Raw genomic sequence first — 27,858 nt, forward strand, 5'->3', positions numbered from 1 at the left:
CCCCGTCTGATTGCAAGGAGTATTCTATTTTCACTAAACTTTGCCACCTTTCTCCTAACTTATGCTCTGATTTACACCTCTCTTAGGTTTTGGAAGCCAATATCTTAGCATACCCTCCAACTTGGATTATCCCTGCAGAATAGCTTCTCTCCCTGGTGGAAACCTTGCCTCCAATTCTTTATTCCTGCTAGGCTTGAGTGAGTGATGCAGTGGCAGGTAGAATCTGAGAGCCCGTGGTAATGTACTCAAGGTTGTGCCGCATAGAGCCACCATTTCTGTCTCTTACAAGCTGACCTCATCTCCTGGGCTTCCCATGTCTAGAGCAGGAGAGTGATTTGAAAGCAAGGTACTGTGCAGTCATGGAACAATCAAAACAGAAACTTAGGCTAAACACTGTGAACAGAGGGTTATGACTCTGTGAGAATGATGGCTGCCTACTTGGAGAGATTTCCACAACAATGGTGTCACTGTGGTATTTGCCCTGGTGCTGAACTGGCCTCAATCTGCAGGCTCAGAAACTCCATCTCATCACATGTCATGGGAATAAGCTTAAAAGAACTGGGTGGATGAAACTAGAATTCTGCTTTGCTCATTTCTAATGAGAAACATTATGCATATATTTTGGAAATGAATATTATTAAAAGATTTCTTGGTGAATCTGAACTTATGAAAAGAATGACTCAGAGGAATTATGGATGTACTGGCTTCAGGCTTTTTTAGCATGCTGTGCCCATCTTGATGACAGAGATATAATAGAGGCCCAGATCCCCTGGTGGCTGCTGTGGGGGGCCACCAAGTTCTGCTATGAATCTTCTGGTTTCTCATCCCTTGTGGCATCAAACTTCACTCTGATTTGTTCTTCTTTATATGTGTTAACACCATCTCTCTGATTTCAAGTCAGTCTTTTTGACCAGAAAGTAAGCAATCACTTTTTATCTCTTCTCTGAATCATCCTGTGGTGAGTTTTTCATTCTCAGAAAACAATTTTACTTCCTTAATTTCCATATTCTGGAAGGATGCTTTCTGCATCCTCAGGGTACAATCTGTACTCTAGTTCAATGAAAATGACAATAGCATTTTTCTATGAGATACCCACATACACAGGAAATTAATTTTGGAAACTTTATTTTTTTTTAGTTTTCTACTACTATATGATAAGCCAAACCAAAATGCTATGGCTTGAAAGAATGATTTATTATTTCTTATCCTTCTGTGAGTTGATTTGACTTTATGGGCTCTGCCTGTACGACATTGTTGAGGGCTTCTCATTTGGCTGCACTCAGCTGGTGGTTAGTTAAGATAGGAAGGTTGGAGAATGATCCATTCCAATGACTCCTCTTTCTCCTCATATACCCTCTTCACATGACTAGGCTGGGTTTCTTCCTGACATGTTGGTCTAAGGGGTCTTATATGGGAATTGGCTTTCATGATCGAGGAAGTGAAAGCTGCCAGTCTTCCTAAGTTCAATCCAGAATTGTTACATTCTTTTGTTCAAGGCAAGTCACAAGGCCACCCCTGATTCAGGGAAATAGATAGAGAGATTTCAATTATTGATAGGTGGAATGCATCATCAGCAAAACAGGAATTGAAGGTGGCTATATTTGAAGACCATCTATCCTAATTTGCCTTCTAGCTACAATATTTTCAATAGGAAAAATATTCTCAACCTCTTACCCTGAAGATTCATTGTATTATAATATCATCTTGAAATCTAAGATGTCATCATCTAAGTCATACACGTGTACAATACACGTGTACAACGAGACTCATGGGGTGCTACTTCTCAGGCAGGGCTCCTTTGTTGCAGGTCCCCATATGCAAAGGCTTTGAATGAAAAGCACAATATATCTGCACTACAGAAACTTAGCATATTCTGCCACATCAGTGGCAAGAAAACTGCAATGCACAGTCTCACTTTAAAGAAATGGAGGTAGGAAGATGGATGGTACATATGAGTTCACTGGCTCATATCTATTCAGAAATCCATTTAGACACATGTGGCCAGTTCTCTCTGTTCTGACAGCAGAAAGTATTTGTTTCTGAAGGTCAGCTCTGCTTCCTGGTTTTGGTTGTCTGTGGTTCTTGATTTTCCCCTCCTGGGTTCTTCAATCTGTTTTCCAAATCATTCTTCCCAAAGAAATGACTTGTATCTGTAGGTGAGTGATTTTTTCAGCTCATTTGTAGTGTTTCTAAATTTGGGGGCCCAATTTTTTTTTTATTTAAGTTTTGAACTTCTTCTCTCTGTTTTAGTGAAAGTTGGCAAACCACCTTTATAATTTCAATGAATCATATGATATTCCATTTCATTAGATGAAAAAACCACAGATTGCTTTGGGACAGGCCCCTCTCTACTTATAATATGGTGATAATGTTTCAGAACGACATTTGTAGGAATCTACTTTTTAAATTTTTTTATTAGTGCATTATAGTTATACATAATAGTGGAGAGATTCTTAAATGCCCAGGGTTCACTATCTTAAATCTTTCAGAGTTCTCAACAAGGGATCTTATAACTATACCCATAATTTGGTTTTTACCACAGGCCATGCGTTAGTGGTAGGGCACTGATTCTGACTTTACCCTGAGGCTGTATTTTTTCATTTTAAAATCTTTTGCTACCCAGAGAAGGCTTCTAGGCAAGTACTTCCATGGAACTGGTCTTTCCCATCCTATCTGCTTGGGAACAAAGAAGTTCCTTCCTTAGAACTCCTCTCTCTCTCATCATGTTTTATCACATGTCGTTAAAACAAGTCAACTTTCACTTTTAATATTTTTCCAGAACATTCCTTAGTTAGGTTCATAATCTCACTAGGTATATTTTGTATTTTCTACATTACCACAAACAACAGTCTTCTCAGTTTTTCCTCATTCTGTAAGCTCTGATAGCAATTTTGTCATTATTATGGTTTAGATATTAGGTCTACCCCAAATGCTCATGTGTGAGACAATGCAAGAAAGTTTAGAGGTGAAATGATTGGGTTATGGAAACCTTAATGTAATCAGTGAATTAATCCCCTGATAGGGATTAACTGGGTGGTAACCAAAGGCAGGTAGGATATGGCTGGAGGAGGTGGGTCACTGAGGGTGCTGTGAGGAGAGCTCTCTCTGTCTGCTTCTGGTGCAATCTCTCCAGCTGCTTACCTCCACCACATTCCCCCGCCATGATGTTCAGCTCCACCTTGAGCCTGAACCCTGATGAATGGAGCCAGCTATCTATGGACTGAGAGCTCTGAAACTGTAAGCCCCAAATAAACTTTTCCTGCTGAAAATTGTTCTCATCAGGTCTTTTGGTCACAGCAATGATAAAGCTGAATAAAACACTCATGAACTTTGTAGCTGCCCAATAGCCTTTTCATTGTCTTCAAATATCTGCTTCACCAAGTCCCAAAGCTGATGTTGAAGTATTAGATTTTTGTTATAGCAGCACCATACTCTGGTACTAGTTTTAGGTATCCATAACTACATAACATCCCAAAATTTAGAGACATAAAAGCAGTGACTGTGTTTTCTTGTAATTGTGTGAGTTGAACACAACAGGACACAGTGGTGATGATCTTGCACAGATGCAAAATGTCTTCTCTCTAATCTGGAAGGACACAAACAGCTGGCCTCAGGGTGACTGGGATAGCTTTACTGGGGTCATATGGGTGAAATTTCACATATGGCTGGAAATTCATTTTCATTATTAATTCTGCTTTTTGATTCTCTCCTCCATGGCCATCTTGGGCTTCCTCAGAGTTTGGTGAACTCTGAGAAGTTAGGCTTCTTACATGGAGGCTGGCTTCCTTTGGAAGAAGATGGAAGCTGGCAGATTCAAAGGGAGAAGTAAAAGATTGTACCTCAGGTTGAATGGAAACATATGGGCAGAGAAAGAACTGGTGACGCCATTACTGGAGTCAGTGAGTTTTCTGGATTAGGGTTCTCCACGCTTTCCTCCTTGTGACCTATATGAAGTACATGTGACCCAGGGAGTTTCTGTATGTTTACAAATAAATTATGATTTCAAGAAACAAACTTTACCCTTATCACATTGCTATCATTTATGTATGAGGTGTCCCCTAAAAGCTCCCATATGAGATAATGCAGGAATGTTCAACAGTGAAATGAGTGAATTATGAGAGCTATAACCTAATCAGAGGATTATTGCATTTCAAAGCATAATCATTTGAATGGATGAATAGCTGGTAACTGTAGGCAGGTAGGGCATGGCTGAAGGAAGTAGATCTTGAGGAAGTGCCTTTGGGGTTCATTATTTTGTCCCTTGAAAGCAAAGTTCTGTTGCCTACCTGGCTTTCATGAACTGAGCTGCTTTCCTCTGCCGTGCCCTCCTGCCATGACGTTTCCTCACCTCAGACACAAAGCTATGGAGTCAGCTGATTATGGGATGGAACTTCTGAAACCAGGAGCCAAAATAAACTTTTCCTCCTTAGAGCTATTCTTGTCAGATCTTTTGGTCAAGCAAAGAGAAGCTGACTAAAACACATAAAATGAACTCATGTTTTCTAATTTATTATTTTAAATATTTATTTTGGTATTTACAGTAGGAACAAGAAAGTGGGGTAATGGTCTAAATGGAGTGGGTTTGGAGTTGTAGGACCTCTGTTCCAGTCCTGGATCTCCTGGCAATTAAAGTGGAGAACTCAAAACAGTGTTTGGGTAGAACCAGACAAAATCAGGGTTGGGACTGGTTCAGCGGTGTAGTTTGAAAGTTGAGTGGAACTGAAGGAACTCTGGCTTAAGTTCAAAGATGTGGTTCTATTCCCTTCTGTGCCTCACTTGAGGGGCATGACACAGGGTAAATTCCATTAGGAACTTTGAAGAACCCAGGTCTTGCACACACTAGGCACACCACTGAGAGACCCTGAAATACACCACTACACTGTGATACACTCCCAGCCCTTTATGAAAATTTTATTTTATTTTGACATAGAGCCTCACTAAGTTGCCCAAGCTGGCCTCTAACTTTGGTTCTTCTGTGTCAGCCTCCAGAGTAGCTGAGATTACAGCTATGGGTCACTCACCTGGCATTTAATGGATGTTAAAAAGCAAGTTATAGACTCCAATTTTATTTTACAACTAGTAAGTTAAAATAACAAGTTCAAATAACAATGATTCTGATTCCCTTACTGTCTATGTAACAAAATGAGTGTAAATAAAAAATGTTCTTCAAAGTAATTTGCCATTTCATGCCCCTGGAGTGAAGTGGAGAAGCTCAGGTCTTTGAGCTTAAATGGAAGCTCCTTCAGTTCCACTCAATCTTCAGACCACCTTGCTATTACAGTCCCAAGCCTGAGTTAGTATGGTTCCACCCAAACACTGATTTGAGTTCTCTGATTTTTGCCACCACCAGATCCAGGACCCCAGTGCAGATCCCACAACTCCAAACCTGCTTGTTTTTGCACATTATCACACTTTCTTGTTCCTACTGTAAACAGACCAAGAGAGTTTGCAACTTCCATCCCTTAACAAATATCTTAATTTAAAAACAAACAAACAAACAAAAAAAACTGTGGACAGTACTGTAGGGCTTGTGACTGTGAAAATAAAAATATCCCTCAAATCCATGCAATTGTGAGTTGTGAAAAGAGAGTTATTGTGAGCACAGTTCTGCTGAAAGTGGTAAATGCGTCTCTCACCTTCAGAACCATCATTTCCCAGCATCCCAATGTGGACAGTATTTCCTTCCAATAGATTGACATTTCCCAGTTGGTATTACTGACTTAAAATATATCTCTATAGCAAGATATACAAAGTTATGGTCTACTTTTATGGTCTAGGCTGAGAGAAATTATCCTTTTTGCCATATACCAGAACAATGAATTTTAAATTATATATTTAAAATTATACTTTCTGCCAAATACAGAATAATGAATCACATAGGTCCTCCTTCATTGTGTCCTTATTTCAAGGGGTATAGTGGACTGAATTGAAGTTATACGATTTTCTTTAGAAACGAAGTTGATTAGGAATTAATATCTGTTTACCCATCATATGTGGAATTTAGGCTGGATAATCTATAAGACTCTGAAACTCTGGGATTCTGTGGCCACAGAGTCTCCTAGGAGGGTGAAAGTCAACCTGCACCGTGTCTCTTTTTCACCTCTTAGGTGAAGAACACCGTCAGATGCCAAAGCATGATTTCACATTACATTTTTTTTTAATAAGAAAATTGTATTTCTGAAAGATAGGTTGACAAAGGACATGCTGAATTTCCAAAATTAACTGTGAAAGACAGATCATCTAGGCATGACTGAAAGCCATGCATAACCTTTGTGCTCAGATATATCATTTCAAAAATGTCACTTTATGCTTATTCAATGCTACTCTCATTATTCTATTTTAAGCATTAAAATTTGTGTTCTGGAGCTGAACAGAAATTATTGCTTCTATCTTTGGGCTTATTAGAAATAATTTAGAATTCATTTAAGAGTGATAAAAATCACCTTTCCATTATGGTTGAATTCAGTTAAATGTTGAAATTTGCAATGCAATTTTCATTGTCTTTTATTAGCAGTGTTTTAGTATGTACATATGTAGTTCAAGACTATTTTTAAGTATCTTATGAAAAAACTTCATCTGAAAATGATTTTTTCCTTTACTTTTTAATTGCCTAGAGTGAGCTTGAAGTAGAATAAATTATGGGACAATGTAGCCAAAAAAAGTCAGACTTTTCCTTATATAGAGAAACTTTCTAAAAAGCATATATGAGAGTTGAAGCACATTTTCATTTCTCCACAAATTATTTACCCAGTATATACACCATGGTAAAACTAGATGATGCAGGGAAAATGAAGAGAAAAAAATTTAATTGTTTAGAAAAGAAATTAATTTCTGTTTTGACTTTTCAGAGAGAAACAGGATTTAAAGTGGGGATGTGTAGTGAAAAGAAGATTTTGTAAAGGCAAAAAGCTCCCTAATCCATCTTGAAGGGATGGATCAATCATCTGTGATTTACTTGTCATTTTATTCTCTGAACTATCCTGATTCTCTCATGTCAAAATTTGGATTAATACTAAACAGAAGGAGCAGGAAAAGATCTGCTTGAATTACGTGGCTCTTCAAGCAGGGACCGGAAGAGGGAAGGAGTTGCCTCGGTAGTGGAGGGTTCCCTGGGCAAGACTGCTGGGGAATCACTGCAGCTGGTGGAGAGCCAAAGAGCAGAGCACAGTGGAACATGGAGGAAGAATGCCAAAGCAAACGACACCCCAGATGACAAACCTCAAGAAAGTGGGTCAGATTTAAGCACTAGATGCCTTGACACAACTTAGAGACTGTCTGGAGAGTCAGATCAAGAAGAATCAGAATAACAGGTCACATAGTGAAAGGGGGCTCTTGGAGGGTAAGAACATGTCTGTTTGCAGCTAGAATGTACCCTGTGACATTTTTGCAGGAGGCAGGGACAGGGACAAGAGATATTCAAAAGGCTGCCTAGGAGAGTTGTGGTAATTCCTAAAATAACAAAACCAGTCGAAGCATTCCAATACCACAGAATGAAATTAAAGCAGGTTCTTATTTTCCTACTGTAAAGGGTCTTAACATAAGGTGCAGTAAGCACACTATTTACTTGGCTCAGGCACTTGCAATAAAATAAGTGGTTAATTTAAACCTCAGGAATGCATTTTTTCTTAGTTCTTGAGGCTACAAGTCCAGAATCAAGATGCTAGCATGGTTGATTTCTGGGGTGGGCTATGGCATGTGGACTGAATATCTTCTCTCTGTGTTCCAACATGGCAGCGGTGGGAGATTTTCCTTATAATCACATCATGAGAGCCCCATTCTCATGACCTCATTTGAACCTAATTATCTCCCAAGTCTCCATCTCCAAATGCCTCATATTGAGGGTTAGGGCTTCAACAAATTAATTTTATTTATTGTTGTTATTGGGAGGAGGAACACAATTTGGTCAATAGCAACTGTCAACTTTGATCATCTCACAGTCACCATAAGAGTCCTAAAGTGTATTTGGTTTTCCTTACAGACAATATCTATAATTGGTTTGACATTGAAATTGACCTGACAGTATAAATTGTTTGCCCAGACTCTTTCTTATTATTTCTACCGTAATTCTGAGTATGCTGTATTGTGGAGGGGGGTGGGAATCTCCAGTAATTTCATAGATATGAAAGGTTTCCCCCCACACACATTTGTTCTCTGTTTATTTTGGCAAATAAAATGAAGTGTCATTTGCTCACAGTTTGCATACGACCCCCAGCATTGGTCTTACCCACTCCAAGGCCATCTTCTAATCTCTGTGGGAAAGAGAAACTTTGTCTTCAGGCTTGTGCAACTAATGCTGCTTCCATGAATACCACACTACACCCAGATCTACCATTGATGACTTATAACTTAAGAAAGAATAATGAAAATCACATTCTAAATATGATTGCTCCCATACATGGGAGTTATTAATCTTATGGAGAACACACCTTAATTCTTAGACTCAGGTTAACCATCTATTCAGAGCACCTCACTACTCAAACTCCTCTTCTCTAGAAACCCATCCTACCACACACCATTCAACAACTAAATAGTGGCAACTATTTTCTCAGAGTCTGAGTTTCTTAATTTAGAGTGATTTTTTATGGTTAAGGATGACAGGAAACAAGTTTTAAAGAATGGTCTAGGTGTTATTTTTTTCCCCTCTTAATCTTGATCCTTTCAAAATTCTTTCATTGCTAAGCCAATCATCTTCATTGATATATAGTTTTACTCTATTCCATCTCATAACTCCAACTCACAGTTTTGTATATAATCTGATGACTTATTTAAATTATGTGAAAATTAATGTACTCCATAGATTTCAAAACTAGTAAATGGATGCTACTAGTTTTGTAGGGAAGATCTTTGGTTGCTTTTCTTCTTCCTAAAAATGAATTAACTGAATAATTTTCACCTCATTATGTCTCTAGGAACTTACTTTGTACACTAAAGGACTTCATTGCTCTAGCCCCCTTGGAAATGACATCAAAATATTTGCTAGTATAGGCTAAAGGAAAAGTCTAGATACATTAAAAGTTTTTCTCTTCAAAAGTTGTTTGATTGTACTGAGTATCATCATAGCCATGATGAAACAGAACATTTGAAATCATTAAAATCAAGTGAAATAGTCACTGCTAGAATATTTAATGGTTTCTATCTTGTTATAGGCATGAATGATGCATACAGTAGTCACCTAACTAATCCTTAAGCACTTTCTTCTCCTGGGCCACAAGTCATATGCTACTTGAGAAAAAACAAAGGGGAGCTTAATAGTTTCCTGATTTATGCCTTGAGACTCCGCTCTTTAGGATGAAAACAGTGGGGAAGACTAATTATTTCCCTAAGGTTAGCACCTATAAGTTAAACTGTCAACTTCCACTGTGTTCTACCATCTAGTGTAAGCAGCTACATTCTGTCACATTGCATAATGATGATAATCATTATAATCACATATCAACACAATGAGTTAATGAGATAATAACAAGACTCCAGTGCCTTCCTGCATGCTAAACAATTGATTCCAGTCACAGACATTTGTCAGCTTGTTCCACCTAACTGGATGATGCCAAAAGTGTACGTTCTGTCCAAAGAGGGGGCTTCCAGCAGGCAGTGAGATGCACTAGTACACACATCTGCTATGAATTTTCAGTAGTTATTCTTGAAGATTTTTGCGTCATTCCCTGGGTTCCTCTCTTTTAAAATTCTCCAGGAAGTTCTGATGTGTCATCCGAACATATCTAATAAAGTTTCTCCAAGACAGCATTTTGGATATCATACAAGATCTTATGAACAAAACCAGACAAATACACCATAATCAACAATACCTGGAGATTTAGAGATTAACTTGTCTAGCCTCATAAGATTTTTACATCAATTTCCCCTAAAGTATCAAATCCATCTTCATAGAAGCTATTTATTTGAACCAAGACAGAGATTAAGTAAGTCTAGCAGGCTAGGAAATGTTTATCCTAAATGAAAGCAAGGTGTGATCATAGGAACAGCCATATCAGTCAAAGGGCTCAATGTCTATGGTATTTTTGTGAACATTTGTGCTTATACACACTAGATTTTAAAAATTCTATTTCTTTCTCAATCCTTGCAGTTTTTATGAGGTTTGTGATTGCTGTCATGCAACAAGCTTCATCTGAAGTTTCTATTTAGAAATTCCAACTCAGGTGAATACTCCTGACGTTAATGTATTTATTGGCATTGGAGTATTAATTAGTCTGAAGATGATAATTCTTATTCTGTTTGTTAGTCATTTTTATAGCTGTGACCAAATACCTGATGTGAACAACTGAGAGGAGGAAAAGTTTATTTTGAGCTCAAGGTTTCAGAGGTTCGGTCCCTGGTTAGCTAACTTCATTGCTCTGGGCTCAAGATGAGGCAGAACCTTGTGATGGAAGAAAGTTATGCAGCTAATGGCAGCCAGGAAGCAAAGGAAGAACATGGGGAACCAGGGGCAAAATATATAATCTCTAAGGCATATACAGTGCCCCGTTTCTTCCAGCCACACCTCACATGCCTAGAGTGACCACCTTTCAATCAATGAATCATTAATCCTTCAAGTTGACTAACACACAATTGGTTTCAGCTCTCCCAATTTAATCATTTCACTTCCTGCCTTAACACAGGAGCTCTGGGGAGAGACCTGACATCTAAACCATAATGTTCTGCCATCATGTCTTTCTAAATATGGGAAACATTTGATTCTAAGGTTGATTTTTAGTCTAAGCCTCAAGCTAGAAATGAAGTTGGCTCTTCCTCCCATCAAATTTATAGCAATAAATAACAATAGGAGTCATTTTGGAAAGCTTTTCTATTGTATTCATCTACTTTACTATTTTTGTTGTTGTTGTTCTTTTAGTGTCTGCCAAACCAAGACCCCACAGTGATGAATATTCAAAGAAGATTCCCCCTCCGAAACCTAAACGGAACCCAAACACTCAGCTTAGCACGTCCTTTGATGAAACGTACATCAAAAAGCACGGGCCCAGGAGGACATCGCTGCCTCGGGACTCCTCCCTGTCCCAGGTCAGCACCCCAGCAGGAGACCCCGAGGAGGAGGAGCCCGTGTACATCGAGATGGTGGGGAACATTCTCAGAGACTTCAGGAGAGAGGACGACGACCAGAGCGAGGCCGTCTACGAGGAAATGAAATACCCCATTTTCGACGACTTAGGCCAAGATTCCAAAGGTGACTTTGACCATCACAGTTGTTCTTCGCAGTGTGCTACTCCCACGGTGCCTGACTTGGACTTCGCCAAGCCCTCAGTGCCATGTACTCCTAAGGGTTTGCTTTGTGACATCCCCCCGCCCTTTCCTAACTTGCTGTCTCACAGACCCCCTCTGCTGGTGTTCCCGCCAGCCCCTGTGCACTGCTCCCCCAATTCCGACGAGTCTCCACTAACCCCGCTGGAAGTCACCAAGCTTCCCGTGTTGGAAAATGTGTCTTACATGAAACAGTCCGCGGGAGCCTCTCCATCCTCCCTGCCATCTCACACCTCCGGCCACTCGAAACTGGAGAAGGACCAGCCAGGAGCCCTGGGACCTGCCTCTGCCACGTCTGTGCTCTCCTCGTCCCCGCCGCCTCCTTCCACTTTGTACCGAACGCAGTCTCCCCATGGCTACCCTAAAAGTCACTCCACCTCACCCTCGCCTGTCAGCATGGGCAGGTCCCTGACCCCGCTGAGCCTCAAGAGGCCTCCCCCCTACGACGCCGTGCATTCAGGAAGCCTCTCCAGGAGCTCTCCCTCAGTGCCTCATTCCACCCCCAGACCCGTGTCGCAAGATGGGGCCAAGATGGTCAACGCTGCGGTGAACACCTACGGGGCGGCTCAGAGTGGCTCTAGGTCCAGAACACCCACGAGTCCTTTGGAAGAACTCACCAGCCTCTTTACCTCAGGACGCAGCCTGCTGAGGAAGTCGTCCAGTGGCCGACGTTCCAAGGAGCCAGCAGAAAGTAAGTGTGCAAAGTCCACGTGAGCCAGAAAGTCTGGTGCATGACCCAGAAACACAGCAAGCCCCTGGCATGCAAGTAAAGCGCCCAGAGCAGGCTGTTTGGTCCTTTTAGTTCAAATGTCAAAATGCAAAATGCACTATTTTGCTTTTGGCATTCTAAACAAAATGGGGTATTCTGAATATGGATGGAAAGAATGAAAAATGGCAATTTGCACAATATAATATCCTATGTAAAGTGAAGAGGGATTTTTTTTTTCAAAGAAAAGAAAGTGTAAAATCTAAATTCTAACAGTGGGTCTCAAAAGTTTAACAGAGAAAGCAAAGACTACTATGGATTCTTTTTGGTGGGAGGGAGTTTTAGTATTTTGTTTTGTTTTGTTATACATGACAATAGGATTCACTCTGACATAATTATAAAAGCTTAGAATACAATTGGTTCTAATTGTGGAATTTCTAGATAAAAATCTTGATTTTATAGGAAAAATTAATCACATATTGAATTATTAAATTTTACAACTTACCCTTTATTTTATATTAAAGTCTGTATAAAAAAAAACTTGTGGAAAAGAAAGCAATTTGGATAGAATTTAGAACTTTTTTTTTAACATAGGAAGATCATCTCTGCATACTATGTGTTGTTTTATTCTTTGAGTCACTGTAAACCAGAACATACTCATTGCTTTCCTTTTAAAAGCCATATTAATTCACATCTTATATTTTATGGTACTCTTCCTAGATCTATTGATAGATGCAGAAAAATCACTATAAATGCTATTTTGACCACTTACTTTAAATACCAGAAAACTTCTCTATCTAAATGAATAACCCTTTTATAAGCCCTAAATAAATTACAAGTACACAGTAAATTCAAAATAGATCCAGGTCCATTTTCTCCATGTCTAATTTCTTAAGTTACACTAACTTCTTAAAAATGTCTTACACAACTCAAGGGATAATTAATTATTTACACCTCAAATGATCCTACCTCATGATATTTTTTATCTATTAATACAGTCATACTGAGGACTTTCCTTAAAGGAAAAGAGATCTTTAAAATTTTTGATGATAATGGTGATGACAGCATTCTCAGTTAATATTCATTTGTAGTTATAAGCCACTTTTTCTGTCTTTTATTCACTTTTTTCTTTTACCTTGAGAGATTTATGAAAGCATTAGCTACTTAAATAATTATCCCCCAAACATTGTACTTGTCTAAAGGCAGCACTTTCTAATGCTCTAGGCATGCCTGGATTTGCCTTTATATAGACATACAAAAAGTTGTTTCAAATTATTTTAAGACTTGAATTTAAAGCTAGGAGCAATCTCTTTCTAGAGCAATATTTCCCAGTGAAGACAGTTTTGCCCTGAAAACAGGGATATTTGGCTATGACTAGGAACATTGTTGGGTTGTCAAAATAGGAGTGCTAATGGCATCTAATAAAGCCGGTTATCCATGAAATAGTACACATACACACAAAAATAAATTAATAAATAGGCAAACAGATAAATAAATAAATAAATAAAAGATTATCTGATCCACAATAAAGACAGTATAAATGTTGGGAAACCTGGTCTAGAAAATTTATTAAAATTTAAAGTTTCCTTAACTTGATTGGTTTGGTTTTCATATAGATCAAGTATGTATTTTAGAATAAAAGGCAACAGGTGAAGAAAAATGTTTTGTTTTAAAATACATAATTGTTAGTGTGAAATTAATGGAATTTTTATCTTAGAATTGTTGGAACTATTTAATTTCACCCTACCTATCAGCTTCTTTGAAGAATTCTAAGCATCTCCAGCTGGCAGTTATGCCAATTAGCTAGAAAAAGTATATGTAAAAGAATTGATTAACTAATGAAGTTATTTCTAGAAAAATCCATCTGTTAGAATCAGTCTATGGGCTGTATGTCACAAAATCCTCTATTCAGAGCTCCATGTGCTTCTAAAACAAAGGTTGTACATGGAAACATGATCCAGATTCTTTACAGCTTTTTGGGAGCTCAGGATTGGAAACCTTCCCGTGGACTATTAACCACGTATCAACCCTTTAGAGAAGTGGCTTGCCCTGAGTTACATTAGCATTGGTATATTAATTTATGTAAGTGAGAGGGAGGAAAAACACAGATAGTACATATGAATAATCCAAGCATTACTTTCTTTTGACTTCAGAGGAAAATAGATGCCATCAGATACTAACAAAATCATAGGCAAGCTCAGAAACATTCTCAAATGTAAAAGATTGGACTAAAACCTCAGATAACTGAGCATTAACTCCTAATTGCTCTCATAGTATACTCAGTGATACAACTCTTTCCTGTTTTTCTTGCCTGATAGGATACCTGTTGATACCTTAGGGTCAGAATAAGTGACAAGAAATAGTATTTTATTCATAATTCTTGAGTTTCATTTTTTTTAATGTTTCAGAATTTTTTGTTTACATTTCATGGATAAAAGTGAACAGGGTATGTCCCCTGTTCATTCAGTCTACCTTTGCTTTTTGGAAAAGTCAATTTTGATAACTTCCTGGCATTCTGCCTGAAACAAATATAATCTTTGTTTTAGCTGAAATAATCAATCTCAAAATTTATACCTTCTATTATTATTTTTAATAATCTATAAAAGGCACACCTAATGTGATATTTTTATATTTAAAAGGTCACGATTATTACTGGGCATTATGAAAGAGAATAAGACAAAAATGGTAAATTATGAATAAATTCCATTTTGCTTCACAATTTTCTAAATATGATCTTCATATTAATTGTTATGGAAATCAGCTTTTCCCTGGTTGCTGCAATATTATAATGTTAATTAAATCAGGACATTTGATAATCTTTATAATAATTTTTCTTTTATTTGGTTATCAATGTATTTTTAAATTTGTGCAGAGAGATGGATTATGTGACACATACAAGTAGTGATACAACTAATATGTTGCTACTGTAGATATTTGTGTCCTCCTAAGAAGTAGGCCAGGTACAAATATGTTTTTTGAAAACCTAAGTGACAATATTTTTTGACCCATTTTGTTTACCCTCCTTATACATCTTTTTATTTTATGTATCCTTTATGATTTGATTTCAATCTTTGAACATGTAAGTCATGAATGGGACACTTTATTTTAATAAATCATGTGCCATGAAAAATAAATATGCAGGACCAAATGGAAAAAAAAAAGAGGAAACCTTCTCTTTTTTTTCTCATCTTAGTACATTTTGTGCTACTATAATAGAATACCTGAGACTGATCCATAAAATCAGAGAGTTATTTGGTTCATGGTTTTGGAGGCTGGAAGGTCCAAGAGTATGGCCAGCACCCAGAAGGACCTTTGTGCTGCCTCTTCCCGTGGTTGAAGGTGGAAGGACAAGGGAGGGTGAAAGCAAGAGAGCAACACAGAGCCAAACTCACTTTTATACAAATCTGCTCTCAGGATAACTAACCCACACCTGTGAAAATGGCTAAGTCCACTCATTAAGCAGAGCCTCCTCCCTAATCACCTCTTACTGGGTGCTGCTTCCCTACACTGGTACGGCAAAGATATCCTTTAAAATACACATTTAATATACATTTAATATGACATACTGTATAATATCTGTTTTTATACAGGATGCATTGTCCCATTTTTTAGAAAATGAAGAGTCTCTTACTAAGCTGTAGTTCTCTTGATAATTCAGGTTCATTGTTCTGATAGTTGTGTGCCTACTATGTGCTAATGCAAAGTGTGTAGCAAGGTGTCTCAGACACCCTCCTTGGAGGCTGTCATTGTTCAAGTCATTGGTAAGGAGGAGATTCAGTGTTAAACAGCACCAGGGCTTCTTGAGGTATTAGAGCCCAGTAGCCTACTTCTGCCATTTAAATTAAATTCTTATGTCTGTTTCTTATGGTTCCCCCACCTCCTTTCTTGCTGGTGGTGTTATTGATGCATCTAGACTTGCTCCCCTTTTTACCCTTTTCTTCATTGTAATATCACCCAATTCATCACCAGGGGACCAAGAAACCAGGTACTCAGACTTGTCCTAGGAGTCTCTCAACTAGTTAAGTATGTGGACTCCAGTGTAGAGACTGTGTGAGCTTTACTTTTAAAGCCTACTTTAACCCACTATTGAGTCTCAAGTGAACTTCCTGGATTCATACTGAGAGATTAGAAATATCAGCTTCCCCCAAAGTTAGCTGCCCTGGGAAACATGTAAAGATTTTTGGTTTATTTTAGGGACATCTACAACATTTTGCTTAGTCTACTTAATACTTTTTTTCATTGGAATTTAGTAAAATAGTTAAGGACTTTCCTTATCTCCTTTCCTTTCCTGTGAAAGCAGGTGTTCCCATAGAGTGGGCAGGACAAAGTCAGGTGTCGAAAAGCCCAAGGGAAGAGTGGAGACTGTACATGACAATTTTAGAACTGTCAGGGGCAAAGGACAACAGGTGAACCTTTATCCTGTGACAGCCCACCAATAAGCATGTTTGCTTGGAGCAGGACTTCTGGACGCATGGTGACTTGGAGCCACCTGACCAGAGCTGGGGGATAGAGCTGGGACCACTGGAACTCTGAGTTACTTCGAAGATGCTAGGGAGTTATATTATTATATAACTCCCTTTATATCTATATTCAGAGAAACACCTGATGAGATCTCCAAGGATACCTTGAAGGGAATTCCAGAAGGCCTGGTAGGACTGAGGCCTGTTAGTTTTGTTAAACATTTTAGGTAAAGATGCTACCCTTTCAGGAACCGTCTCTTGCTGTTTCTTGGTTGCCTCCCAGGCTTTGAGTCTCACACTGTGGCCTCAAACTGTTTCCTGCCTTAGCAAGGCACTTTCTAGCAACACAGACTGGAAATCAAGCCACAAACTGGGTTTTGATGTTGCTTTTAGGCCTGGACCTTGGGGACATTTTCAGATTACAGAGAAATTCCTCACATAGTTTAAATCATGATAGACAAAGGACATAGAAAATGTGGGTGATTGACCAAAGACCTCTTGTATTACATTCACCCAGATATTGTTAACAATATTGGTTCCTGGGTCTTATCAGAGATGGTTCAGTGAGGAGCTTAGTGGATGGAGCCTGGGATGTTCACTATTTAACTAACTCTGGTGACATGGACACCTTCTTTTAAACACTACTTTAATGACATCACTAAATATTTATGTGCATGCATTTTGTCCTCCTAACAACACTCAGGGGCAAAGATATCCTTTAAAATACACATTTAATATACATTTAATATGACATACCTGTCATATTAAATGTATATTAAATGTGTATTTTAAAGATGAGAGAAACTGAGGAACAACTTGTCCAGAGTCATACAGGCAGTAGATCTGGGATTTGAACCAGATTATTTAATTTCAGTTTCTTGTCTTATTGATACTTGATCTATACTTGATCAATCTTTGAATTTCTTTTCCTGTCTTATTGTCATTAAATCCACCATCAAACTGGAAGGGCTCATGATGTTACCACTTCCAAGGGTGTCTGCTTAATAAGAAGAAACCAAATCTGTGTAAATGACTTGATCTAATTAGTAACTGACATCAAAATAGGAAGGAGGTAGTAACTCTTTGCAGCATCCACCAAAACTCACTTTGGAATATGTCAGTCACTTCAATAGAATCTGGACCCCACACTTCTGAGCCCTGCCTGAAGGCATGTGGTCTCTCCAGTGGGCCTCAAAAATCACCTAAATGATGTGGGTGAAGAGATGTGAGTGAGTGCAGATCTCAATGCCTTAAGTATAACGTAAGAATATTTGTGCAGGTACCTTTGCTCTGTCAGATTTTCAATACTGACCTCCCACTACAAAAGTCCATCCTAGGAATGTAGGGCTTTTGTCTTGACTGCTTGTATTTCAGTCACAGCTACACAATAGAGAGCCCATGGTCACCCCAGAGGAAAAATGAATCCATCAATCAAAAACACCATCCAGTGCTCAAAGGCAGTGAGAGCCCTTGTAAGACCCATCTAGAAATGGACTCAGGTAAAACAAACACGAGAACTTCAAAAAGGCTCTTTGTAAATGCTTTCCAGCACCATTTCATTTCCCCTTAGACCTTTGTAGTTGATGGAAGCAGACCCTAATTTTATTTTATTTTTTAAATATAGTTCCCCAAGAATAAACTGGCCAATTTGATTAGTCTTTTTTTTTTCTTTAAAAGCTAAAGAAATTTCTATTTGGGATAATGAGGTTAAATTGAGTATAAGTAAAATTCCTTGATTTTAAAAATGCTTGTGACTCCTTGTTAATTGGGACCATGACATTGTCTGTTTTTCTCATTCAGTTTCTCCTAGAATTGCAATACAGAATCACTGAAGAAGACATAATTTCATAAATAATTGCTCACCTTTCTGGGAGGTAGACTGCAGCTGTCTTTGATTGATGCAGGGAGACGTGTTTATCCCCTGTGTTTATGTTCTCTGGCTGCTGAATCTTTAAGTGCAGTTTCTTGTCAGCAATTTAATCAGCAATCCTCTCCATTAAGAAGAACCTTCCCTGCTTTAGATTTTTAAAATGCAGGAACATTTTCAATTCAGAAATAAAGCTACCTCAGTCTTTTTTTAAAAAAAACGAGATTCCCTCAGTTATATTTAATTTTACACACACGAAAATACACTAAAACTGATTTCTTTTCCTCCTGTACAATTAGCAGAAAAAAGAAACTTAATTTCTGACTTTGATTTGTTATCATGAACTCTCAACACTTTGACATCTACAATTAACTAATATTGGGTCTAGGTGAGGGGTTTCCTATCACACCATATTATGGATGTCCTACATTCTAACTCCATGTGACCTAGAAGTCTAAAAGAGGTGGTTTCCAACTAGGCTTAGCCCTGAATAGGCTTTGAGACCATGGATGAGTCAGTTCACAGTGCCTCAGTTTTCTCACATTTCAAATGAAATATCAGGTAATAAAACCCTGAATCTCATCTTCTACCCTTTGTGGTTCTTCTGTGGATTAATGGTTGATCTGTAAATCCTCAGACAAGCTTCCTGTCTCCTTGGATTTCTATCTGATGTTTTCTTTCTTGTTGAAAGGACTTCCCCAAATTTCATAAAACAATAACAGTCTAATTTTAAATTCCAGCTCAGAGTCTACCAACTCCACTGAGTTTTCCATATGCTGTTTTCTTTGTATGCTTTCTTCGTACTTCTACAGTGATATGAAACTTATTCTGACATGTTGTAAAACTAGTTTTATTTTATTTGTCCTTAAGACAAAGAACCTGGGAGGACAGTCCCACATCTTTTCATCATGTTTCTTCTTGTAACAAGTGGTCCAATGCAATCTTACTCAAAGTTGAAGTATGATAAATATTTATTGAACTAGCTGAATTAATAGATATAGTGACTAGAGAAGGCTATTGAACTTGAGAAGAAGAAAGCCATATGAGAAATGTTTAACCAACCATTAAATGAAAAAATGATCAGCTTCTATGAATTAGAAAAAAAAATCACATTGAAATCAATACAGTCATTCAGCAAAAATGGAGCTAAGCAGAATGCTGAATTCATTGCTTTTGACCTTAAGTGGCACACTTAAAAGAATGACCATGCTATTCCTGGCAGATTTATTGGGGAAAAAGATATAAAGAATATTACCATCAAACATTTAAATGTGCACCATTTTGAAGAAGTCAGCCATCATCAGTTTCTACACAAATGAATGAGCTGTGAAAATTGATCCCTTTTTGACATTTGGAGATAAAAAAGATGCATTTTTTTTTAAAGAAAGTAAGAGACAAACAATGTAAAGAAGGAATTCTAATCTGATGACATTTTGTGTTATTGAACTCAAATAACTAAGAGAAAAAAAAACACATTCAAATAAACCATTTAACCTATTTGAAGGAAAGGTACTACATAAATCTGGGGAGCTCTTATGATACCACTGGTGGTCTTGAATGTATGTTGCCCAGGTAAACATGAGCTTTGGAAATAAAATATTTAAAAGCTTGTCCAAATTAAAAACAAAAACAAAAAAACAAACAAAAAAAAAAACAAACACAAAACCTGTTTTTCAGAATTTGATAAAGTAATGGCAATCCCAAATTTAATAAGTGTCTATAGTGGGACATGATGTTTATTGGTTGAAGCAAACTCATTATTGTTGCTTGTTGATGGAAGTGAAGTTAATTAAATGTTTCACTCCTAGTACAGTAACCAATCAACTGGAGAATCTGGGCTATTGCTTCTTCCAAATGAAAGGAATAAAAATACTGAAGACAATCTAAGAGAGGAGGAAGGAGAGTTAGTAACATGAATTTTAAAGCAGCCAATACTTTTTAAGCCAAATGTAGCCAGAACAGTTTAATATAAGGGAAAATTCCAAATCCAGAAATTTGTAATATTCTTTTGACTATAGATGGAAGACAAAAAACTTTCCCCCAGATTTTCTGCTGGACAAGTTTTGGTTACATTCAAAATAACGTTTTCCTATTTTTTGCCTATGTACCCTTGTTATGGATGAAAATTGTATAGTTAACATAAAGATGAAATAAAATAGCTAGAAACAGTCAGAAAGATTAGGGTGTCAGTACGTTAGCCAACACTGGATTGGTTCACAATGCCATGGGTAGGTATGTCCACCGTGTCCTTTTTTTTCCATAAGACAAATGAGAAATCCTAAGAACTAGATTTAGAAAGGATTTTGTTGTTAGTATCCCGCAACAGAATGATTAGAGCTGAAGTTAAACATTGCTCCATTTAAATTATTACCTTCTGGATATCAAAATTGACTCTATACCCACATACTAGTTTTGTTCTTCTGGCTGATAACTTAAAAATTAGCCACTGGCCAATGAATAATGATAAGGGAGAAGCATCAAAATAATGAAAGCTTCTTGTCCATGTCAAAAAGGTCTAAGAGAAATTTCAGACTAATCAGTTAGGACAGATTGCATCACAGTAGTTCTTCTTCAGTTTATTTATTTGTTTATTTTTTTACAATCTCACTTGAAACTTAAGGATTTCCTTTTGGCTTCTGAACCAAGATATGTGTATGGTGGCTATTTAATATTGACTATAATAAATTCTCCTTTGAAGTTTTAGAGGAAAATATAGAAGCTGGCAGATAAGCAATACAAACAAGTTCTTTGCCAGAACATAACATGAATGGCCTCTAGTCTAATTCCTAGTTGAATCCTCATGCCCTTCTAAAACCTCATGAGCATGTCTTTACTGTCCACATTACTCTAAGCATTCTTCTAAACTTCCACCAGAATCACCAGTTAAGCTCTGCCTAGAACATTTTAAGGTTCTAAAGTTGCATCTCCAAATTTTTCCAAACTTTTCTTGCAAACCAGTTTCAAAGGCTTGTGAACCACATTGATCACAGCAAATGATCACACTCTGGTAGCAACTTCTTTGTTAGTTAGGTTTTTGTTGCTGTGACCATCTTAGAGATGAAAGAATAATTTAGAGGAGAAGAGGGTTATTTTAAGTTCATGTTTTCAGAGGTTCAATCCATGGTTGGCTGACTTCATTGCTTTGGGCCTGATATAAAGCAGTACATCAGGGCAGGAGGGCATAGTGAAGGAAAGCTGTTCTCATCATAGTAGCTAGGAAGCAGAGATAGACTGTGAGAATACAGGGACAAAATATATAATCCCTACAACATGCCCCCAGTAACCTACTCCTTCCATCCACACCCTACCTGCTTACAGTTACCACCTAATAAGTAATTCTGATTCTTAAACCATCATATGTATCTATTTGCTGATTAGGTTACAGCTCTCATAACTTAATTATTTTACCTCTGAACATCCCTGTATTGACACAGGGGCTTTGGGGTGACACATCATCTACGAAGCATAACAAACTTTAATTATTACACAAATCTAAAGGGTGACTATTGGATGCTAAGAGGAAAGAATCAATAGACTAAGGTTGAAAATGAATTAAATATACAAGGGTTCCCTGTTGTTTGTACAGTTTTCTCTTCATTTGGGCTTGGGTAAAGGATCTGACATCTTAAGTGAATCATCCTGGTATTTGGATGTCAGGAGCAAAAAGAACTGAAGAGGATGTAAGTCATTCTCCGTTCCCACAGGAGGTAAGTTGTTTACAGGTTGCTAAATGAAATCTCAGCCTTGAAAGCTGGAGGAGAACTAGCACACTGAATGGTGCCCAGTACCCTTCCCCCATAAAGAACAACTCAGAGCACAAAGTGGCCCCTTTTATTACATATACAGCTTTTCAACAGGAGGATGTGTTTAATGAAAGATGATTTGCCAGCAAGAGAAACAATTCATCATAACTCAATTGATGTGTTTCTCAAAGATAATTAATATTTTTGAAACTTTCTGTTTACAAATCATTTACCTTATGAAATGAAAAACAAAGTATTACCCAAATAATTAGGTAGAAACTGTGAAGACTCAATTCATATAAAAAATACTTACTATGTAGATGGAAGATTTTAAAGTAGTTTGTGAAGTGTTGTTTTTAAGCACATTAAAATAAGGTCTTAATTTCTTTTAAAACAATTAACTAAAACTTTTTAAAAATGAAGTCATTATTTGAAAAATAAAACATTATAAAAAAGCAAATGCTGCAATTTTATTTTAAATTATGTGTGGAATCTCAGATACACAGAAGGAACCCTAACCTACTAACTACAGGTTAACTGGCTCGTAGAAGGAATGCAGGAGATGTGGCCATCCGGAGCATTATTCATAAGGAAGAAGCTGCAGACACAGAAGGAGCTGTGGAAAAGCTCATTGTCAATTTTCCCTTTTTTGTATTACTTCCATGGCTTTCCTGGTAAAGTCTTTATCCAGATGCTAATTAAGCAGAGGTTTACTTTGCACATCAATTTTTAATATTCATTCCTCACAGTTAAATGAAACCTGCAGCATGAGGCTTCTCCAGTTAAAAGCAGCCCTGACCTACTTCCTTGTGAAATCAATGGAGGGCTTCAAAACACTCTGGAGAAGCTGACATTTAGGGAAGCCAGCTCATAATCTGTGTTGGTGTAAAATGTGTTTCTCTGGGTTTCAGTATTCTTCCCTATCTCCCTGTCTGTCTCCCTCCCTCCTTTACTTTCTTTTTTTATCTTGTTTACTTCTCTTCCTCCTCCCCCTTTCTCTGCTTCTGTCTGCCCTGCCCCCTATTTCCCTTTCTCTTCTTTCTCTTTCATTCCTTTCTTCTTAAAACCTAAAAATGGGGAAGTCTGTGGAAGCTGTTGAGCCAGATAAGTGAGGCCATACTAGAGTTATGTACCCCTGGGGGATTGTGGATGGATGTGTCAGCTACATATTTAATGACTTCAAACTAACAGGAACTCCTAGGTCTGAGATTAAAGAAGGAGAAGAAAGGCCTAAGAGGCACCCATTTACATTCAAATATATTCTACAAAAAAAAAAAAAAAAAAAAAAAAAGAAAGCAAAATTGAATCCACCAGAATATGGTCTTCAGATATTATATTCTAAAACCTTTAAAAGTAAGAGCATATGGTATAAGGCAAACCTTTTTGAAGACTAGTATGACAGAGATCTGAACTGAAGGATGTGAAATTTAAATAGGAAGCAAAAACAGCCATATAGAGAAGCAGTAGTCATTAGGGTGTGGAAGAGCACCCAGGTCGTCTAGCCAGAGGTCCCTATGAGAAAGGTGGGAAGTTCCCTTTAAGGGTTAAACTGCAGCCATACAAATGTTAACTTGCAAACTTGACCTATGACCCCGGAGAGTTTTCTTTATGTTAAATTACAAAATACCAAGATAATGTGGGGCTAAGCCTGGAAAACTCATGGAAGAATGTAGGGTAAATCCAGTTTTATGGCACACCATTTTAAGAGTAACCTGAAGTCTAGGCTGATTGTGTTTAACTTGAAGATCTATACCTTTTCGAAAACATAAAAGATATGTTAGAGATATGTGTTACTTGCCCCTAATGATTCATGCCAATCCTGAAAGCCAGATTTTCAAGGGCACTTTCTAAAGACATATGTGGCCACTGAAAGTATTGTTAGGAAAAGAATAGAGAAGGAGAGGGCAGATTTAGGACTGAGCTCTTCAGAAAGATGCTGTTTCTCTCTCCCTTGCTTCCTCACTGGGCCCTTCTGGCTTTCCTGGCCTGTGCTTAACATTTCCTTAGATTCTGTAGCTTGCAAAGTCCTGGGCATCTGGGTGCCCCTCTGATGATCTGTGTCCAGTGACCCTCAGGTGGTAGAATCTTTGAGGTTTACTTATAGCCTCATATAAAAATCTTACACTGTAAACACCACTCCCTCCTCTTTTCTATTCCTTTTCTTTTTTCTTATTTCTCTTCCCCTCCTTTTTAGCTTATGAACCAAACCCAAAAGATGGGTATGAGAACCTTCTGAAGTGTTATTTATCAATCAGATTGATTTTGTCACAAGGAAGTCTGCTACCAGATAATTTATGGAACAGAATAAGACAGGAATAAAAAGTAACAGTAACATCAGAAATAAGGAATAACATCTAATTCGTGCTCTATTTTCTTCCTTTTGTCTTTTTATCTAAATCACAGAAAATAAGCACCATGATTTCTGACATCCTTTGTTATTAAAGAGTTTTCACATTAATTTTTTTCTGTGTGTGTGTGTGTGTGTGAAGAAAAGATGATAGCAGGAATTCAGGCAAGGACACAGGTGGCAAGTACCTATAGAAGCTGAAAACATAGAAGGAGACAAAGAGGTTGTGGTGATATTGCCAAAAAAATGTTCAAAAGAACTTTTGATTTTTTCTTTCCTAGACCAAAGGAGAATAAGTGTAGAATAAGATCAGCAACTCCCTGCTCTTTCCTTTGACTACAATTTATATCTGGAGCTCAGTAAATATTTGTTGGACTTTAGAAATAATAATTTGGAACTCCCTCATATTACAGACAAATTGAAATCCAAAGAGATTCAAAATCTTGAGAAGGATCATGACATCATGAAGAAGCATAATTAGAAACAGCCCAGTTCTTCTAAGTGCCCATTAAACATTGCTCAGGACAGCAATATTTAAATATATTCCTATTGACTTTGCCTGTAGCTTGACTTGATATTCTTTAATAGATTCATTTAAAATGTCATTTTTGGTAGAAGAAAAAATCAAATATGGTTAATTGACTTTTCCCAATGAGACCCTTTTCAAATTTATATGTATTTTTCCCCAGGAATACTGTGAAAAACCTCTCTATTGGTCAACATTTATTCCCAAATACTGATACTCACTCTAACCATATTTATACAGAGAATCAATACATTGAAATCAGCAAGAAATACAGTAGAGTGTACATTCAATTATGTAGTTATTGAATTATCCCCAAAAGGGTTAATATTTCTGCCTAGCTTTTCTTATGAAATTTTAATAGCTATGACATCTTTATTCTTCCCAATATGGTTACTAGTAACTGTGATTCCAATAATGCCAAATTTTGCATTTACTCTGATAGAAATTAAATATTCTTATTACCCTTTATGATGAAGGAATTATTCTTCTTAGCATTTAGTGTTTGCTTCAGAAACAATTATGAGTATGTTTTCAGAATTACATCTTTTAGGAAGAATGGAAATGATATTTTTCTTCCCATGCATTAATATTTTTAGTGCCTGAATGCCTCTGATTCTTTTAGAGATTGAAGCATTTTTCCATCTGCCTGTTAAAATGATTTGAGTCTTAATTAACATTGATTGCACCTGTGCATACATTCAACTACCCACACAACTCCCACCTATGAGTGGAAAAGCATGCCATTCCTACAAAATGAATAGAGGGGACTTCAAAAAACAACATAGACATGTAAGATAGACAACACAGAAAAGGGTTGAATAAGTTTCTTGGCTCTCTTAGATCAAGGACTTTTGATCTCCCAAGGTTTGTTTGGCAATTGATGTAAAAGAATTATCTCTCCTAAACTGCTGGTTGCCTTTTTAGCCTAACTGAGAAACCCAAGTTGAAAGAATCAGAATTCAATAACAAATTCTCATGCCCCTCCTCACTGCGGGCTTGCTTGTGTAGTTGGATTTAGCAGCCTAACATTTCCTTAGTTATGAAATTGGGGAATGGTAATAAGAAAAGTAAATCGATAATGAAGATCATCTTCAATATTTTAAATGGCCATTTTTTTCCTTTTCTATCTATAACTTTTTCCTAAGGAATTCTAATAAATTTCAATAATTCTAATAAATACAAATAGATTAGCCTCTCGATACATATGTGTGTATATGTATATATGTGTGCATTATTTTACTTTTTCCTTTCTCTTAGGGAAAGAAGATAATTAAGATATTTTCATCTAAAATATGGGGGGGGGAACACAGTTGTAAAGGGCCTAACTACTACACAAAATTAATAATTCCAAGTATATTAAATATTGCTAAAATATTTCCATAGGATTTAACAGAGGTTCTGAACCTTGACTTTATTTTAGAAACAGCAGATGCTTTTAATTTCAGATGGCTCAACCCTCAGGGAATCTAATTCAACTGTGGCTCAGGCATAGGCACTTTTTTGAAATCTCCCCAAGTATCTTTAATATGTAGTCAGAAATAGGAAAATCTAACATCAAACTTATTCTGGTACTTATCACTAAAATCCTAGACTTGAAGATCCTTGAGCCTAGATGTCTCATTTACAGATAAGCAAAGGAATGCTCTGAAAGGGGAAGTGATTTGCCTGAGGCCTCAGAGTTAATTAGGGACTAAGTCTAAACTGGTATCTGGTTGCCTGTAACCCCAAAGACAACTCCAAACAGAGCTGTGGTTGCACCGTGCTTTGTTGGGACCCCTTCCATCCAAATGTCCCAGAAGTCTTAACTCCTCTGCACATTGTTTCAAAATTGCTGGCCTGGACTTAGGCATTTAGGCGTTATTAGTACCAATTTTACACCCTCCAATAGCACCTAGGCCATTTCTATAACAATGTGGTAGTAGCCAATACAGCAGGAACTTTGATTTTGATCTACAAATGCCTATTGGTAATTTCCTATGCACATTAACTCAATATTGAGGAGACATGAAAATGTTCTACATTGTGCAAGTTTTCCTAGTTCATAATATGATTTTTTTTAATGATCTCTTTCTCTCACATTATTGAAGAGATTATTTTGCCATTGCTACTTAAGTAGAAACAGAAATGGTACTGGCATTGATAGAATTCCACTTTTTTCCCACTCTAGGAAAAAAAAGTCAATTTAGATTCCTTGCATTCAATAGATAATTGGTCTCCTTTCTCCCCATGGCCCTAGTAAGCAGATTCTTCTTATGAAGCAAAATCCTATTGAATTTCTCATAAAAGGGCAACTCAAATCATAACCAAGGGGTTTTTGTTCTGTTCACACCGTTGTTACTTCTCCTAGGGCTTGGCATCATTTCTCCTGCATTTTCCATGTTTGTTCCTGCTGTTGGAAGCTCCTAAAGATACTCTATATATAGAACACCCCTCTTCTGTCCTGTGGTGAGATACCATTAATTAGTTTGAAATCTTCCTTAAAACAGGCCAATATCATAGTTTTAAGAACATTGGGATTCTTAGGGAAGTTAATAGGCAGATACTCTCATCAAACATCTGTAATATAGTTGGGCTCAGATAAAACCCATTTAACTTCAACCTGAAAAAACTAAACACATGATTTTAAGTCCTGGATTCCTAATTTTCATAGAGTTTCAGATTAAGAAGTTGTCCTAAAGATGGGTCTAAATCCCTAATTTGATAGATGAGTACCCAGAGACAGAGAAAGAAAACATGACCACCGTCACAACAGATCATGGCATGGCAGGTCCATTACCAGGGTCCAGTTTTCCCAATGATTAAATCAAGAGATCTTTTCGGATCCCACTGTCTACTCCGCATTACTATTGCTAGGGCAGCAGAGAGCAGAGCAAATCTAAGATCACACCCTTTTGAGTCCGTGTGGCATTCTTTCTTAGAGTGCTTTTTTTTTTTTTTTTTTTTTTTTTTTTTTTTTTTT

At 37.3% G+C, this 27,858-nt stretch overlaps 1 protein-coding gene across 1 annotated transcript in view; it reads left to right on the forward strand.

Annotated features, from left to right (window-relative positions):
• The window catches only part of Nyap2 (neuronal tyrosine-phosphorylated phosphoinositide-3-kinase adaptor 2), a 245,637-nt gene that overhangs the window by 137,307 nt on the left and 80,472 nt on the right, over window positions 1-27,858 (forward strand). The window contains exon 5 of the mRNA XM_015481011.2: window positions 10,847-11,941. Within this exon, the coding sequence (XP_015336497.1) occupies window positions 10,847-11,941 (1,095 nt within the window). The remainder of the gene's footprint in view (window positions 1-10,846; window positions 11,942-27,858) is intronic.

The sequence above is a fragment of the Marmota marmota genome, unplaced genomic scaffold, assembly GCF_001458135.2.
Source record: "Marmota marmota marmota unplaced genomic scaffold, marMar, whole genome shotgun sequence".
Taxonomy (NCBI): domain Eukaryota; kingdom Metazoa; phylum Chordata; class Mammalia; order Rodentia; family Sciuridae; genus Marmota; species Marmota marmota.